Source organism: Pichia membranifaciens (assembly GCF_001661235.1).
Source record: "Pichia membranifaciens NRRL Y-2026 unplaced genomic scaffold PICMEscaffold_8, whole genome shotgun sequence".
Lineage (NCBI taxonomy): Eukaryota > Fungi > Ascomycota > Pichiomycetes > Pichiales > Pichiaceae > Pichia > Pichia membranifaciens.
Window position 1 is genome coordinate 223,310 of NW_017566989.1, and position 17,076 is coordinate 240,385.

Consider the following 17,076-nt stretch of genomic DNA (forward strand, 5'->3'; position numbering starts at 1 on the left):
TTGATTATGTTTGTTGAAGCTATTGTTATATAACAATAGAGTCAAAATCATATTCTGAAACACTGGTTGTTTCCTCCAACAGCAGAAAAAGGATATTTGGTGCTGGCTTTATAGGCCTGGATTCGGGTAAACCTACTGCAAGTTCCAATAATTGTCAAATTTCAAGAGGCAGCCAACAAAATTCGGCGTCCCAATACATCTACTTACCCCACATGCTTTTGCCCAAAAAAATTAACACATCCCCGTGTCTCTGCAGTATCCCCACAGCAACAATACGTTTGCCGGAATTTCTTCTCTACAATTGGTCCCAGCATAGCAACGCAACATAGCAAATATCTTCCATACACGGAAAAAAGGCAAAATTAAAAAGGTGGGGAAAGGAGGGAGCAGAACGAGGAGGAGCCATAGAAAACAATGACTGTGCATGCACCAGAGTCTAATTTGAAATAAAATGCAAACTTGTGGGGAAAAAGGGTGAATTAATCTGAGTGCAAACATCCCGCAGAGGATATCGGAAAAAAAGCGTGTTCAGAACCGGGGATTGACCCACAGCCCTCTCCGGTGAAGCAAGCAAGCCTCCTTGCCGCCAGCATCGTGACTGGCCAAGTGGGTGATCGTGATGATCTCCACACGCATGGTAAAAATGCGGGGTGACACTCAGCTGCAGCTGCAAAAATAACGGAACCCCGAAGACCTCGTTGAGGAGAAACCCTGGAAAACTTTAAAAACATTAATCCATTAGTTAAACCGCCAGGCGTTATCCCGCGAGTATGACGTCTTTTGCTGCTCCACTCCGCCCTGTGCCCGTCCCTGTCCCCGTCATTGCGTGCGGCTTTGCGTGACCCCCGGGAAAATTAGCCAATTTACCAGCAACCTCGGAACAAAAAAAGGAGAATGCGAAAATCGAGAAATTGTAAATAGAATGGACAGAATCTGAATAATGGTGCACGGATGCCATAATTTGTGCCGACGCGTCGATGAGCACTTTATTTTTCTCAGTTTCTTCGGTTCCTCGAGCCCGCGGTGTATCTTGCCAAAATAGGCAACCCAAATGTGCCGCAATTGCAGACGATGGCCTCGACACAACAGGAAACTAGATCCGCCGCTCAAATTTAAGCTTATCTGGCCAACCAGATAAACGATTTTCGGGCACATCCTTCCACGCCTAAACAGGACTGAATTTTCCGGCTTGCTGTATAAATTATGCGCCAAAGTCTCTTCTTCTTGGATTGGAAGGTTCCAGTCCACAAGTGTCTGCCTACTTCTCAAGAGCTTTCTGAAGGGCAAAATTTTACAGAAAGTAACTAGCCGTCATGTCCAAAGTCAACTATCCGGAAGAATTCGCAGGGTTTGCCATTGTCGACACCAAAGAGTGGAACAAACCAAAGTACACCACTTACAAGCCTAAGGAGTTTGGTGACTACGACATTGACATTGAAATTGAATGTTGTGGCCTTTGTGGTTCTGATATCATGACCGCCAAAGGTGGCGATCATGGATGGGGTTCAATCACTTTACCACAAGTCGTTGGTCACGAAATCATTGGTAAGGTCATTAAAGCAGGCCCTAAAGTCAGTCTTCACAAACTCGGAGACAGAGTCGGTTTAGGAGCACAAGCTTTCGCTTGTCTTGACTGTAACAGGTGTAAACACGGAAACGAACAGTACTGTCCCCACACCGTCACCACCTACGATGGTGTGTATCCTGACGGGTATGTTTCTCAGGGTGGTTACGCATCCCACGTGCGTGCACATGAGTACATGTGTTTCCCTATTCCTGAAAAGTTAGACTCGATTCACGCAGCCTCCCTATGTTGCGCAGGTTTGACCGTGTTCTCTCCACTCAAGAGATACATTCCAAAGAACCTTCCAGAGGGTCAAGTTCCAAAAGTGGCCATTGTCGGACTTGGAGGTTTGGGCCACTTAGCTGTCCAATTCTGTAAGGCATTAGGTGCAGAGCCTTACGTTTTCTCAAGAACAGATAACAAAAAGGAACAATCTTTCGAATTAGGTGCAACTGGTTTTGTCACAACTGGTACTGAAGGGTGGGAAAAGCCGTTTTTTGACCAGTTTGATTTGATTTTGAACTGTGCCATCGGTCTTTCAGGTCTGAATATAGACGCCTTCTTGTCCATCTTGAAAGTGGAAGGTAGATTTTGCTCCGTTGGTTTACCTGCCGTGGATGAAAAATATAACGTATCTCCTTTTACTTTTTTTGGCAATGGCTCGTGCTTGTGCTCCTCTGCCCTAGGTTCTAGGGAGGAAGCCGTTGAATTATTCCAGATGGCTGCAGAAAACAATATCGTTCCTTGGGTCGAAACTGTCCCAATTTCAGAAGAAAACTGTCAGACCGCATTGACCAGAGCATGGGATGGAGATGTCAGATATAGATTTGTCTTTACTGAGTTTGATAAAGCGTTCGGAACCAACGGTGGAAAATAATTTTCTACCCACGAAAGCTTTTGCCCTTTCTTTGGCATCCTATTTATAAAACCAAAAAGTATTTGCATATTATTCTATATTATTCAGCGTCACTTCCAAGGAACTTTGGTATCACTATGTCCGGTTTGTCCAGTAGTTCCGGCAGATTCGGAAGGTCCAGCAGGCCTAGTCGTGCCAGTAAAGTCAACAGCTACATTTCCACCACTTTTTGTTTCCCAGGGTACCCTAGTTTGATGAACGGTATTGGGATTGTGTTGTTGACGTTGCGCATCCGTACCTGCATCCCTGGAAGTAGTTATTCCCCTAATCACTTTTCCGTTCGACGTTACCTTGCGCCTTTCTTGCAACAGTTTAGACAATTCATCTTCACGATCGGGGTAGAATGTTCCCATTGTACTAGTGACTGACTCAATGTATCTATTACCATTATCAACATTTTTGTGTGTTTCTGCGTTTGGTGTTTCTGATAACAATTCTGATTGGTTTTCGCTAGAACGTAATTCATGCCCATTGGTATCGACCCATGGAAAAAAAACACCTCCAAAATAAAAGTGTTGGACAACAGGGAACTTGGACAAAACCTCCCCGTAATACATCCTTAACATTCCACGAGCAATTTTTTCCCAGTTTTTGCTTGCGGATATTTCATACAATATTGGCGAATGCTCACTGAATGGTCCAACTTTTACCATTCGAATGAAAGATATGGCATTGTAGTACAAGTTTTTATCTCGTTCTCTTCTTAAGGTGTCAGGGTTCAATATGGACGAGGGTGTCAACCCCATTCTGTAGTTCATCACATTTATGGAGGCATTTGACGTCTGAAATTCTGTGTTTGCTCCGAGAGTTTTGAAATCCACAAATTGGCATGCACCAAAAACATATATCAAATGGAAATGATCATCTAATCCCCATACTCCGTGTGATCCAGCTGGCTCTAAGGTATACGATAAGATTAGAGACTTCACTAAATCATAGTAACCAGCGAGTATTAGTAACCATTCGCTTCCTTTCATTTCCTCCCGGTTGATAAGATCAATCATTACTAGGCATCCTAAAAAGGAAACAAAAGATAATTCGTGGCCAGTTCCATAGTCAAGTCTCTCACGAGACCCAAACGAACCCAGCAAATAATACCTTATCTCATTCTTCAAACCTAGATAGTTTTCTGATTTTTCGGCCTCATGCAATAGATCAAAAAATGCATCATCCAAGATTGAATCAATGTTAGATGTCAGTTTATCGTGCCAATCACGGCATGCAAAGTTGCCATATCTTCTTGGACCAGGAAATGGCGGTGTCTGATCTTTCAAATCTTTAAATTTTTGTAGAATGCCCAATATAGCTTTTGCAACGGTCGAGTAGCTTCTTGATTCTGCTTCATCTGCAAATTTAGGTGGTGTCTCAACGCTAGTAGTATCACGGTGCTTTTGCATAACCTTTTCAGAAGTCGTGACACTATGGTGAAACCCTTTTGAGTTGAAATTTACTAGCTCATCGTTTAATGCTCCTAAAGGAACATTTACTAATGATATTTTGGTGCATATTAGGGAAACAATTCCGTTTATATTTGCTATTGCCTTAGAGCTTTGGAAGGAGGGAATATCACTGCTTGAAAATATCCGTTTTTGGGGTAACTTCCACTTGGTAATCAAAGATTTATCTTTGATAGAATAAGAGGGCAATTGTCTACTTTCTTGCATGTTTGTACTGACATTTCCTTCCTTCATATATAAACAGTGTAAAACGTTAACCAGTGATGTCAAAAGAACCCTTAGTCAGGCAGTTATATCAACAGATCTAACAGAAAAGCTGTAGCATTGATTACGTAATGTTTAAATTTTATGATGAAGAAAACGAGTCTATTTTCATCGAAGCAAGAGAAAAACAGAGGTATATCGATGTGAAGCAAAACAACTTCTAATAAGAGAGTCCTCTCCATCAAGAATATATTGTTCAAGATAAACACATCATAGGCGAAAATGTCACATTGTTGGTCTACAGTGTCATTTGCTTTGCTGCACGATGCTATAGCAAAGAATGATGTGGAAACAAAACAGAGTCTGGTCCAAGACCTACACCACGACTTGATTTCTTTGCTGGTAGTTGAAGGAAAATCTGAAGAAAGCAGGAAGAAACTAGAATCAGGACAATTGAATCTTAGTGATGGATTGGATTACAAGGTAAATCAAGCATTCATCGAAAGTTCTCTTCAGTTATCCGATATACTAAATATTGATGAATTAATTGCAGCAGAGGTTCTCTTTCATGCGTCATCTAATGAGCGAAACTCACTAGGAACGTCTTATTTGGACTCTGCCATTGCAGCGTATTATAACAGAAGAGATTACATATTACAGATTGTAAGTTACTATCTTTGCTCAACTTCACTTGGTGAAACTGAAGATATCGCTGGGAAAGAGAAAAACTCGCTTTCAATGTTTTCTAATGATAGGAAGTTCTTGATTGACGAAATATCGAAACACAAAGATTACTCAGTCGATATACTTTTGGAATCTTTTCGAGGAATCGAGAAAGAGCTAATTTCCATCAAAGAATCTGTAGAAAGGAGCAAGTTGCTAGGGACTTTTCACGAATGTTCGCCTGAAATGAAAACCACCAATTACAGAAGAAATATGCTCTTCAAACAATACCAACTGTTGGGAGAAATACAATTTGGTTACGTTTCCTATTTCTCGAAAAGCGAGACATTTTCAGTTGCAAATTTCCTACGCTTATTAGACCATGTGTCATCCTTTCAGCCAGAAGACATTTTCTCAATTTGTTACATCCCTAGCTTATTTATTTATGTGTCTAGGCTTGAGGCTTTGTCTGATCAATCTGTAGAGAATTTGCACAAAAATTTCATCAGCACCATAAATGGAATTGAAAAACTATCTGAAAGTCCGTTCAAAGCTTTGATAATCCTTGTTTTTCTGACTCATTTTATTGATTGGTGTAAACAACAACCACAGAGAACTTTGAAATTTGAATTCAATACGTCGGTAGATGAACCAATGCAGAAATGTATTTCTGTAGGTGCACTAGAGCAACTCTTATCAATCACAGCAGACACCTCAATCATAACTAAATCTACAAAGCATAACATCAAACCGTTTTATGATTTTAGGGCTTTCTTGCAACAACACATTCCAAGGTTCCTCCCAATTAGAATGTTTGATATAGATCAAGATGCCACTCTGAGAAAGAAACAGTTATTACAGCAGCAAAAAGTTTCAGGTATCGATACTTCTGACTCCGATCTTTTACCTGTTTACTCAATCCCTGATGACATTAGTTTGACTGAGAATTTCATCAATTTTTTGGTACCTGTGTTATCAAATTTTATTCACTCATTTATTTCTACGGCCGCATTTATGATGACCCAACTGAGAGATACAGAGGAAGATGTTCTACTTTCGTCGGATGACTTCAACTTGGAACTTTTGACCGAAAATGCCGATCTTGAACGCTTGTACATGTCAATGTACTATCTCTATTCGGAAAGAGAACAATACAGTAAAGAATTTTGGGCCGATACAAACTCTGCTTCGTATGGGTTTTTACAATGGGCATCACGCTGCAACTCTCCATTGATTATGTCAACATTTTCAATGGTCTTAGCTGCCTTAGCATCTGGAAATGAAAATGCAATAAATTTGTTCAGCTTTTTACAAATGACTAACTCGAATTATAGTAATATAATGACAAACCCAAGAGAAAATTCAACTTTACTTACCAAATATTCATCAATCAGCTGGTCAACAATATATTCTACGTTGTCATACTATAATGAATCGCTATCAAAAACTTCCGATCTTACAATCCAGAATAACTTGGGTGAATCTATGATAATGGATCTAAAATCGAAACTTCCAGTGGTTACAGAGCTAGGGGAAGATTCGATAATATATATTTCGGGCTTTTTCCAAGTCTTATCACAAGTTTCAATCAATAGTACAAAAGCTCGAATTGAATTACTTGAAAGTGACAATTTTCAATTATTTACAATTCTCTCAAATTTGCTGAACTTAAATACAGTTTTGAATGGTCCGATTTTAACCTTACTGAGCTCTTTAGTCGGGGACACATACACCGAAAGGTTTAAATTTTGGCAAGTTTTAGATAACTGGCTGTTTACGAGCGGGAGAAGCAACTCATTTATCAGTTTACCAAAAGAAAGGATGTCAAAAAAATTGAACAATTATCAGATGATTTCTGGTTTCATTGATTTGATCGCAAAGCTTTTTCGGCCTTTAGATACTTCAGGAAATATGTTTGTACCATATTCCCATCCATTTCCACTAGACCTTGGTTCAGTCGTAAGAAAACCTGGCATTTGGTGCTATATTGATTACTTATGTACTGAGATTTTACCCGAGGTCGATTCTTCCCCCATAACCGAAGATGAGAAGGCATCGCTAAAATTTTCAGTTTTAAGTGTAATGGAAGTATGCCTTTCACAGCTTGACCCAGATCTGGTGCTAAATGCTACGGCTTGTCACGTAAAAGATATGGACTACATTACGGAAAATAAGAGCATAATTCGCTTTTTTCAGTCCCATCCTGGTTCTGCAGTACTGAATTATTTATACAACAACAAAGTTTACAACTCTTTGTTTGAAATCTGCAACTTGGGTATTGATCAGCTAGATGAGTTGTCAGGAAGCTCAGTTTGGGTGAAACTTCTACAAAAAGCTGTTAAGATTATTAACATGACTCTTTCTAGGGAAAAATTTTTTGCTGATGAACTTATTCATATTTTGCGTTTACCAGATAATAAGTTTGTTGATCCAACGGCAATAGGAATGTCAGGATTGAAGTCTTTTTACGAATCTTTTCTTCTGGATCTCCCACTGATTGCGAATTTGTCATTATACGTTGGGTCTGCCAAACTCGAAATTGCAAAGACTTCCTTAGAAATAATTCATACTGTAATTAGCTCAAAAATTTTCAGTGGATCAGAAAATGGAATTCACTCCAAGTTGGTCAAAAAAAATCGTTTACTTTCTTTGTTCGAAACCATTGACGAGTCAGTTAGAATTAGATCTGCATTTATTGACCAGTTTGAATCACCATTGTCGTCACCAGTATCTATTGAAGTGAAAATTTCACTTCTTCGGTTTATCAACAGCAATCTCTCTGTCAACATAAACGTGGCGACTGTAAGTCACTTTCTTCTTGGATTTGATACGAAGAAAATGTCTATTGGCAGCTCTGACCAGGAGACAACGATTGCCTCTAGTAGGTCACTTTTGAGATCTATCGTCAACATTACGAAAGAAATCATCTCTGTATTTTCAAAATCTGCAAATTTGGATTTAGCTCCTATTAGGCTATGTGCCTTGTGTCTGGAAATTTTACTGAAGCTAAGTAAATCCGACATAACAGGGAAGGATGTACTGAGTTATCTTCGTACTAACGGTGAATCGGCATCACCTACTGAGACAAGTACCAATTTCATTTTGTTTCTGCTGGAAAATAGTCATGCTATCAACAAGAATATTTTGTTTTCAAACCAGTTTTTTGATGGGCAGATAAAGACGCAAAATGAGTTTTGCTCAGGTGAAGGAATTTGTGTTTTGAATGCTTTTATTTCTTTTAGAAGTTCTCTCATTCAGCTAACTGCAATCGAGGTTCATGTTTCGGTATTGTATGGATCTTTATCATTGAACACAAAGTATCTGGAAGTTTTAACACACTCTTCCGGATTTGCATCTGGCTCTTCCAAACTCATGGGCTTATTGGACATTCTGGATTTCAAGATAGAAAACATGATTGAAAAAATGAACAAACTGTTTACCGGCTTTGATTATGAGTACGCTCTGCGCAAAATTAAACTCTTGGAGAATCTTAACGGTGACAACTCCGAATTTCCATATGATTTCACCGTTATTGACAAAATGATTTCAGTGCATGCAAAGGATTTGAGGGTTATGTCTCCTGTACAAAGAAAGGAATACTCAGAGCTATTTCATAGAGAGGCCAAAAACCTAAAGAAGTTGCTAACATGTTCTTTGTCCTATGATAACTATAAATCACTTGTTTTCAAATATCTAAGTTCATGGACTCTACTAGTTCAAGTTATTGTAACCGAAACCGATATGAAATGGAACAAAAGATCGAGTTTTATTCTTGAAGTTTTCCAGAATATTATCCCAAAAATTGATGAATATTTAGAGGTTGACCCAACATTTGCCGAAAATTGGGTTTCCTTGTGTGTTCACTTGATGCACACATATAGTAATGATAGGAGAAAACTGCTGACTTCAAGGTCTGAGTTACAAACCAAAGCCACACTTGATTTCGAACGTCTTTTTCCAATTCTGAAAGTGGCTTTGCATGGAATTTTCTTGCCTACATCCAGCCCTTCTATGAGGTCGGATCTCTATATTCTTGCTGAAAGCTTTCTACAACAAACGATGCATAGCCAAGAAGTCATTGCGAAACTCACAGCCTTTCTTAAATCCTTGGACGTTAACGTTTTTAATATCATTTGTCACGACTCACTTGCTGGCGAAAGCGCTAATAGGATAACAGCATTGATATTGTTGGAAAGTTTTGTCAAGGCTATTCTTCAGCTACAATCACCCCAAGTAAGAGAGTGTTTGATTTTTGAAACGTTTTGCAGGGACAATTATCTTCTTCTTTTGGGTCAAAAACTCAAATTGACGGACGAGTGTTTTACACGTGCGATGGAAACAATTGTACTTAATACAAAAAGTCATGGTATTACGATCCAGGAGTTACTTTATGAATTGACAAGTTTCAAAGCAACAGTTAGTTTTTTAACAAGAATTGCTCAGACAAGGTTAGGTGCCCAGCAATTGCTAAGAAATGACATTTTTGGAACTATCAAAGAATGCAAATTTTTGGAGCTAGATGCAGACTTAGGGTTCGAATTAAATTTGGTAGAGTCGATAAGCGAATCCAGCCGTGAATCAGTCACAACAGTCACAATATCCCTAGATCAACCATTGAGCTCTAACGTCTCTTTGGGTAAAAATAATTATAATGACACAGAGGGTAATGTTTCTCGAGATAAAATATCATACTATGAAATTTTCATACCGATAATTCAACTTGTTACGGCTATTGTAATCTCTTTAGGGCCTCAAAATGACAGTTGCTTGATGCAAGCTGCTTCCCTGCAAAAACATTTTGCTAGGCTAACTTCGGCTGTTTTGAAGAGAGAGCTCCTTTATGAAAGGAACAAACATAAATTGAAGGAAAGTACTGATTTTGCGGAGATAGAGGAAGGCGCTTTTTCTATATATAATGTCAAAGGATTGCAAGAGCTTACAAAGCTCTTCACCTTATTTGACTCCCTTATAAACTAGTTACTTGACCACCAAAATGTTTTGGTGAATAGCTATGGGTATAGCATAAATTATATCTAGATAAACTTTCCGTCATTGTGTAAATTTGAGTAAGTACTCGGAGTACAAACTAAAAACGAAAAAATGCATGTATCACGTGATTTCAATACTGCAGGCATTAGTATGTAATATTATCTTTGTTGTTTATATATTCCGTTTTGACATCAACCTTTTCCTAACAGTTCCGAGGCATTCCAAGGCCAAATGATTCACCAGGATACAACAGTATCACTCTTAATTTGTGATTAATATTTGACACCTGTTTCTCAGACAGGAGGCTTATAATCAATTTCGGAAATACGATTAGATGAACGCACACTGAAGCCTTCATAAGAATCTGGTAACTTCTTATCATAAAAATGCCTACTCAGTTCACGACACCCTATTTTAAACATGTGGACTTGTCTTCCAGTGGAAGGCCTATTTTGAATGATCATGAACATGATATCATCATGAGAAACGGGATTGGTTTGTATCAGGAGGATTACAAGCTGAAAAATTACCAATGCGGAAGACTGTATTTGACAAATCAAAGGATTATTTTCGTCAACGATAATCACAGAGACAGGCATGTCTCTCTTGATTTGGGTGAAATTGACGGCACTGAAATTTACAACGGGTTTTTGAAGTCCAGCCCCAAAATAATATTAAAACTAAAAGATCAAGATGAAAATGAAATGAAGAAATCACAACGAAAAAACGAGTTGACCATGGCATGGGTTTGTCCTATTTGTTCTTATTCTAACGAATCGTCAATAAATACTTCTGAAATTGAAAATATGAAGTTTTCTGATAAAAATCGACCAGCTTGCAATACATGCGGTGTAAAATGTACTTATGACGTAATAAATAAGTATTACTCTTCTAACATTAACACAACCCATAATGGTTCAATTGACTTGGTTTCTTTTGATGGCTCACAATGTCCAAATTGTACATTTATCAATCATCCGTTTATGAAAAAATGTGAAATATGTGGCTCTCAGCTGGTTGGCTCGCCAAGTGCTTCAAGTTCTGAGCTACCTATCCAAAACCAGAGCCAGAAACTTATAAAGTTCACTTTGCTTGAGGAAGTAAGTGATGCTATCAATTTGAAAGTAGTTAAATTTTCATTTAGAAACGGAAACCAGAAGCTGTTTTATGAGTCCTTGAAGAAGGTTCTTGAAGACAGAAATCGACAGAGTGAATCAGTTGGTGATAATCAAGAAAAATCATCTGGTCATACGAAATCTGATACAGTTGCTTCCCAGTTGACATTTTCAAATGGAATTCATGGTCTCACAGCAAATTCGAAGCAGAAAAACTATGAAGATTCGTTACTATTGGGTAAAGCTGTGCAAGATCTAGATCAGTTAATGTCCAAAGCAAAAGACTTGATTTCCTTGTCGAAAAAATATCAGAACTTTTTGATGAAAACAAGCAAACACGACAAGGATTTTGATCAAAACTTTGAATTGCTCGAACGCTCGAAGTCTTCTGTTGCCAACTTGAATCACATCATAGACAACAACAAAATTGGAGAGTCTATCAATAGTGCAAAAATCACTAATGCGCTAAACCTTTTGAGATCAGGAAAGCCTTCAACGAACACTATTTCGAAACTTCCAACTGTTTATTTGGAGGAGTTAGCCAGAAACATATGTGACTTTCTTATAAACGACGATATACTTGACAAAAAAAATGGCATAATAACTTTTTTTGAGCTTTATTCGATGTACAATAAGACCAGGCAGATAAACCTAATAACTCCGGAAGAAACTTTTGATGCGATGATGAAATTCGAAGACTTGAGAATAAACATAGAGGTCACTAAGGTACTTTTGTCTCGCAAAGAAGATGTTAAAAGCTCGCCATTCTTTTACATTGTTTCTAAGAAAAACAACAGCTCGTCCATCACTGCAAAAATATTCAATTATATAATTATCAATCCAGGAATATCTATACCAAGATTACAAAAACTGCATTTCAACATGAGCTTCATTATATTGAAAACGATTTTAGATAACTTAGTTTACAATGGTGAATTGGCAATTGATATCACACTGGAAGGCGATACTTATTGGCCCAACGAATTTTTAAATATTGCGAGAAATGATAGTAATCATCCTACAATTGTTAGTAAAGATGTTCAAATAGATGGAGACAATTTAGAGCAGCATCAAAAAATAGTCTCAAACAGCTCTGCGATATCTGATTTGTCTAACATTTTCAAAGCTTCTCATATATACAGTAGTGATATAACTTCAGAACGCTTTAAAGAGTTAAAAGATTTGTCATTTGCATAGAGAATAAAGCTCGCGTTGAACGATGAACCGAATTATATAGTAGTTATATACTCATTCAGCAATTAGTTGTCACGTTGGGCAAAAATTTGCTTTCCTTTTATGATGGTTGTGAATTATGAGCAGTTGAAACTGAGTACTATGTGAAAAAGCTCACCCAATCTCTCAGTTTTCGACTACTTTCTCTGCAACTATAATTTTGGGTAATGCCTGTATCTGTTGAATTATAAAATCTTTCTCAGCTATGAACAAGTCATCATTCCTCTCCTTATTAAAGCTGCCTAAAAATTGCAAAAGTTTATTTCTGTTTTTTGCTAGTATATCTATAACTGCTTTTTCTTTTTTAGGGTTTGCGACAAAAACTTTAAAAACATTAAAGCCCTCCAACTGAATATTTTTAGACCTGTCGCCCAGTATCAACATAATAATCTTCAAGTTTTCCACATCATTGACGTATCTTGTCATCAGATTATAATTAAGTTTGATCATTATCAAATCCGCTAGTAACTTTGTGGACTCCCTTTTCGTTACATAATTACCATTCGTTATTAACTTGTTGATTCCGGAAATAAACTTTGATACGATTTGATCATTCGAAAAAAAGGATCCAACTAGCTGTTTGTGTTGCGTTAAAAGGTCATTTAGCGTGGCGAAAGCATCTGTCGATGTTTCAAAAGAGTCTGTGTTAACATAATCAAAGTATTTCCAAAATAGTGGGTCATACAAAACGCTTTTGGCAACTGCTTCATGCTTTATTGCCTCACGTAGCATCAAGCCTGTATTAAGAGAGATTTCGGGTGTTTCGGGGCCCCGCATAAGAGTAACAACAATTTTATGCCTGCTTAGTAAATAATCAACCGTGGGAGAACGATTACCCACTTTTCTCTTTAGCAAAGAGTTGAACAGAAGTACAACAATTTTTCGTGAATCAAACTCAATGTTACGAAGATTTAGAATTAGGTTGTACATCAAGTCAAAGGAGTAGATTTCCTGACTCAACTGAGTCAAAGTTTCTGTTTGTGAACCATGTGACGCATCATTGAGAGGGTTTTCCTCTCCGTTGATGATTGTTTTTATCGTAAAGAGGTGGCGGGAAACTTCGTCTTGTGCCTTCTTTCTCTCTGATCCATTGGTTGTTTCGAGTTTCACCACCTGTTCATTCAAAATTCGCACCAAATCTCCAGCAGTTTTTGGATTCCTTTTGAATAAAAACGACATGTGACAGCTCAATTATCTCCTGTATTTCCCTACAGTTCTGGTTGCTCAAAATCTTGCCCTGTGGTAATCCGATTCGCCTAGCTCTTGTTGAAATGCGAGGTTTTAAACAGCTCAAATCGGTAAGACTCTGTCAATTAATTCAAATGATGACGGCAACAATCTTTTGGATCTTATCTTTTATAACAGAAGAGACCCTGGCTGACAGTAAAAAAAGTCTTACATACAATCTAGTCATGTTTCAAATAAACAACAATAATCTCTATTCGGCTCACTGAGGGCGACCAGGTTGATTTGCAGCACGTGACTCTCAAAAAAACTCTCTCGCGTTGAGATTTAGCGAAACGAGAAACACAGATAAGTGAATTGAGAAAACTAAGGAACATGGTTACCAGGATTGGGTCGGGGTTACTCTGATACTAGGTTGGAGACTGATAAGTGGTCAACATATCTCACCATTTTGAAAACTATCGGAAGTGTTCTCTCTCAGATGTGTAATTGCTTTATTTGTGTTGATGATTTGATGCTGTTGTCCAGCGAGTTCACATATCCTGGTATCTAGCTTGTTTTTTGGCCAGTTTCACCCTCGAAGTAATCTCCACTTCTAAACTATGGTACATAAATTTGCTAAGAGTCAAAAGAGGTTTTAATTTTGTTTATGCGGTTTTTGCATCTTGGATTCGTTTCAACTGATAGCCAAAGTTATGAAGGAATCCACAAAATGAGGTTGAGAAATCGAAACCAACAAAATACTGAAAGCACTATCTATAACTGCGATCATAACGGTCAGAAAGGGCAATTGCGAGGTGTTGAGATAAAATACCATGATTGATATGAATCTTGCCATAAGCAATACAGAGAAAAGTAACAAAACATCAACAAAAGAAAACATAAACTAAGTACATATGAGTCAGGACAGGTGTACTCAAACATAAAGCTTTCACTAGGCAAATCTGTTGAGATAAGATGCCGAAGTCAATATCAATAAATTAGAGAAAGAGGCTTATAAAAGACAAGGCATTAGAAAAGAGCTTTGTAATGGCAAGGCATCAAGTGATCTAAAACTGGAAAGATTAGCCGACGTCATGAGTGTATAAATAGGAGAGGTTTTGTCTGCTATCTGTGTTTAGAATCATTAGTTATTAAGAGTTGTATAAGTTGTTTTTAAATAAGCAACAAGTATAATATAAAGTGAACAATATACAATGGATATTCATAACAGAATAGCTAGATTACAACAAGATGCCTTATCATGATAAGATTCTTATCTCTTATCCCTCGATCATTATTGGCTTCGGCATCTTATCTCAACAGTAGCCTTTATAAAACGGTGGGTTGAGAACAAGAACACTTTCTTTTGTTGTGTATTAGCTCGTATGGCCAAGTTGGTAAGGCGCCACACTAGTAATGTGGCGATCCTCAGTTCAACTCTGAGTGCGAGCAATATTTTTTCTCTTGACAGGGAAGATACCAAAAACGTGTAGCAGCTCTCTACACCCGATGAAAGAGATAAACGGTTGGTTCTGCCTTCAAAGTAATGAGTGAAATATATTTCAACCCATCAGCATTTTGAATGAGTATGCGACATTGAAATTTTAGCTATTGAGGGAGCAGCTAACTTCTAATCGACACTACATCAAAAACTTCCGAGATTGCAGTCACGAGACCTATAGTAAGGTAAAAACATCGACAACTGCAGGACTCGAACCTGCGCGGGCAGAGCCCAAAAGATTTCAAGTCTTTCTCCTTAACCACTCGGACAAATTGCCATGATCAAACTTTTGATAGCTACCTAGATTATCAGTAATAATGTTTTAAAAGATTCTGCAGGCATCATTTATAATTGTTTCACCTCTACTGACTCTTGATAATCAGAGAATTGTTGAGATAAGATGCCAAAGCCAATCATGATCGAGGGATAAGAGATAAGAATCTTATCATGATAAGGTATCTTAGTGTTGAAATAAGATGCCGAGGCCAATAAGGATCGAGTGATAAGAGATAAGAGTCTTATCATGATAAGGCATCTTGAGTAATCCAAAACTGGAAAGTTAGCCGCCATGATAAATGAATAATGGCAAGTTTAACCGAAGGTGTAAGTGTATAAATACAAGAGGTTTGTCCCTTGTATTTATGTTTGAGAGTTTTAGTTTGTAGGTTAGTTATATTAGTTATATAGTAACAAGCAACAAGTATAATATAAAGTGAACAATATACAATGGATATTCATAATAGAATAGCTAGATTACAACAGGTTATGAGCCAATTCGCTCTCACTTGCCCTAGAGATGAGAGCTTGAAGCTTTCTTCGTCTATGAACTATCCTAAATGGAACAGTTACACTGGTATGCTCGTTGCCACTCAAGGTGCTGGCCTTGACGTTTATTTTACAACTGGAGATATGATGTTACCTCCAGCTGAACCGATAGACGACACTCTAGTTATGCAGCTCCAAGTTGCATTGAACAATGCGATTCAAGTTGTACTGTTGAATACTGTGTCGTCAAAAGTGTTGTTAAAGTATCAGTCTGATAATGCGTTCGGACTTGATTTACTCATGTTGATTAGACGTGATTACTCCCAGGTTACATCACGTCAATTGTATGCTATGGTTAATAAAGCTTGTGATGCTTCGGTCAATAAGTCTGCCGGTGATGAAAGTGCTCTGTCCTTGTTCAGAGATATATGTGCTCATTTTAACCACTCCTCAGAAATTACCCAAGTGATGGGTTTGTTTTACTTAAGGATGTTTAAGTCCGACCAAGCGAATGCTCGAGTTTTAGATGTGTCAACTCCGAACATTACGTTGTCAGCGGTTGAGAACACTCTGCGGGATCTCGTTCCTACTACGCAGGGCTCAGTATTTGCGGCTACTTCCAAGAAGCCTTATGTTAATAAGCAGAAGTGTTACCGATGCCAGAAACGAGGCCACGTTGCTAAGGATTGTCCAGCTGCTGCCCCGATTGCAGCCAGCAGTTCTAGTGCTAATACAGTAGCTGTTGTCAACTCCTCATCCAAACCTATCTCTAGTATCTCTTGGGCAATTTCCAACTCAAGGGGAGACTCAGTTATGCCAAATCGGAGCTACATTTTGGATTCAGGGGCTACACTTCACATCTCAAATGAACGGTCTCACTTTGCTGAGTTTACTCCGGCGTCTGGCTGCATTGCTAGGACCTCATCCAATCCTCTGGTTGTTGAAGGTACTGGGACTATCCGCTTTGTGCACCCAGTTACCTCAAAAGTTCTTATTGTGTCTGATGTCTCCTTTGTCCCCGATGCCACCCAAAATCTTATATCCATCAAAAAGGCCTCCAAATCTGGTTCGTTTACATTTTCTCATGAAGCGGTTCACTATCTGTCATCTTCCAATGATACAGCTAGTGAAATTGCGACCGCTTGTGGGTCAGGCCTGTACGAGTTTGATTATACTCCGGTAGTTGGTGATGCACTAACAGTTCCTGGTGATATCAGTCATGCAACCCTCGGTCACCCTTCGCCCGCAGTTATGGCTCAGATGGGAGTACCTTCTGGTCCCAAGATGGTTGAGTGTGCCTCGTGTGCTGCAGGAAAGATGACTCAAATCTTTCCCAAGCAAGCTTCATCACCACGGGCAAAGGCACCGCTCCAACTACTTCATGCTGATGTGAGCGGACCTTTTTCAACACCGGGTTTTGCTGGTGAGAAATACTTTCTCACAATTGTTGATGACTTTTTCAAGATGGGCTCACATAATTCCTCTCAATACGAAGGATGAAA

The 17,076-nt window shown here is 38.4% G+C and overlaps 6 protein-coding genes and 2 non-coding genes across 8 annotated transcripts; 5 read left to right on the forward strand and 3 right to left on the reverse strand.

Moving 5' to 3' along the window:
* Nucleotides 1–1,313: 1,313 nt before the first annotated feature.
* Nucleotides 1,314–2,441, forward strand: PICMEDRAFT_74876 (hypothetical protein; the record flags this gene model as incomplete). The annotated part of the gene is made up of 1 exon (XM_019164899.1): nucleotides 1,314–2,441. The coding sequence occupies one exon, from the start codon at nucleotides 1,314–1,316 to the stop codon at nucleotides 2,439–2,441; it is 1,128 nt and encodes a 375-aa protein (XP_019015385.1).
* A 515-nt stretch (nucleotides 2,442–2,956) lies between these two features.
* Nucleotides 2,957–4,084, reverse strand: PICMEDRAFT_25290 (hypothetical protein; the record flags this gene model as incomplete). The annotated part of the gene is made up of 2 exons (XM_019162387.1): nucleotides 2,957–3,262; nucleotides 3,302–4,084. Coding segments are annotated over 2 exons (1,089 nt in total), but the record flags the coding sequence as incomplete, so codon positions are not given.
* A 292-nt stretch (nucleotides 4,085–4,376) lies between these two features.
* On the forward strand, nucleotides 4,377–9,934 carry PICMEDRAFT_18516 (hypothetical protein). The gene has a single exon (XM_019162036.1). It carries the CDS (start codon nucleotides 4,424–4,426, stop codon nucleotides 9,779–9,781), a length of 5,358 nt encoding a protein of 1,785 aa, XP_019015387.1. The 5' UTR covers nucleotides 4,377–4,423; the 3' UTR covers nucleotides 9,782–9,934.
* Nucleotides 9,935–10,026: 92 nt separating this feature from the next.
* Nucleotides 10,027–12,507, forward strand: PICMEDRAFT_18517 (hypothetical protein). Its single transcript, XM_019162037.1, has one exon. The coding sequence runs from the start codon at nucleotides 10,180–10,182 to the stop codon at nucleotides 12,103–12,105; it is 1,926 nt and encodes a 641-aa protein (XP_019015388.1). The 5' UTR covers nucleotides 10,027–10,179; the 3' UTR covers nucleotides 12,106–12,507.
* On the reverse strand, nucleotides 12,028–13,441 carry PICMEDRAFT_18520 (hypothetical protein). The gene has a single exon (XM_019162038.1). It carries the CDS (start codon nucleotides 13,318–13,320, stop codon nucleotides 12,268–12,270), a length of 1,053 nt encoding a protein of 350 aa, XP_019015389.1. The 5' UTR covers nucleotides 13,321–13,441; the 3' UTR covers nucleotides 12,028–12,267.
* A 1,246-nt stretch (nucleotides 13,442–14,687) lies between these two features.
* PICMEDRAFT_t150 lies at nucleotides 14,688–14,760 on the forward strand. Its single transcript has one exon. It is a non-coding gene; the product is annotated as a tRNA-Thr (tRNA).
* A 244-nt stretch (nucleotides 14,761–15,004) lies between these two features.
* Nucleotides 15,005–15,086, reverse strand: PICMEDRAFT_t152. Its single transcript has one exon. It is a non-coding gene; the product is annotated as a tRNA-Ser (tRNA).
* A 442-nt stretch (nucleotides 15,087–15,528) lies between these two features.
* PICMEDRAFT_18521 (hypothetical protein) lies at nucleotides 15,529–15,831 on the forward strand (the record flags this gene model as incomplete). The annotated part of the gene is made up of 1 exon (XM_019162039.1): nucleotides 15,529–15,831. A coding segment is annotated over exon 1 (296 nt), but the record flags the coding sequence as incomplete, so codon positions are not given.
* Nucleotides 15,832–17,076: the final 1,245 nt, after the last annotated feature.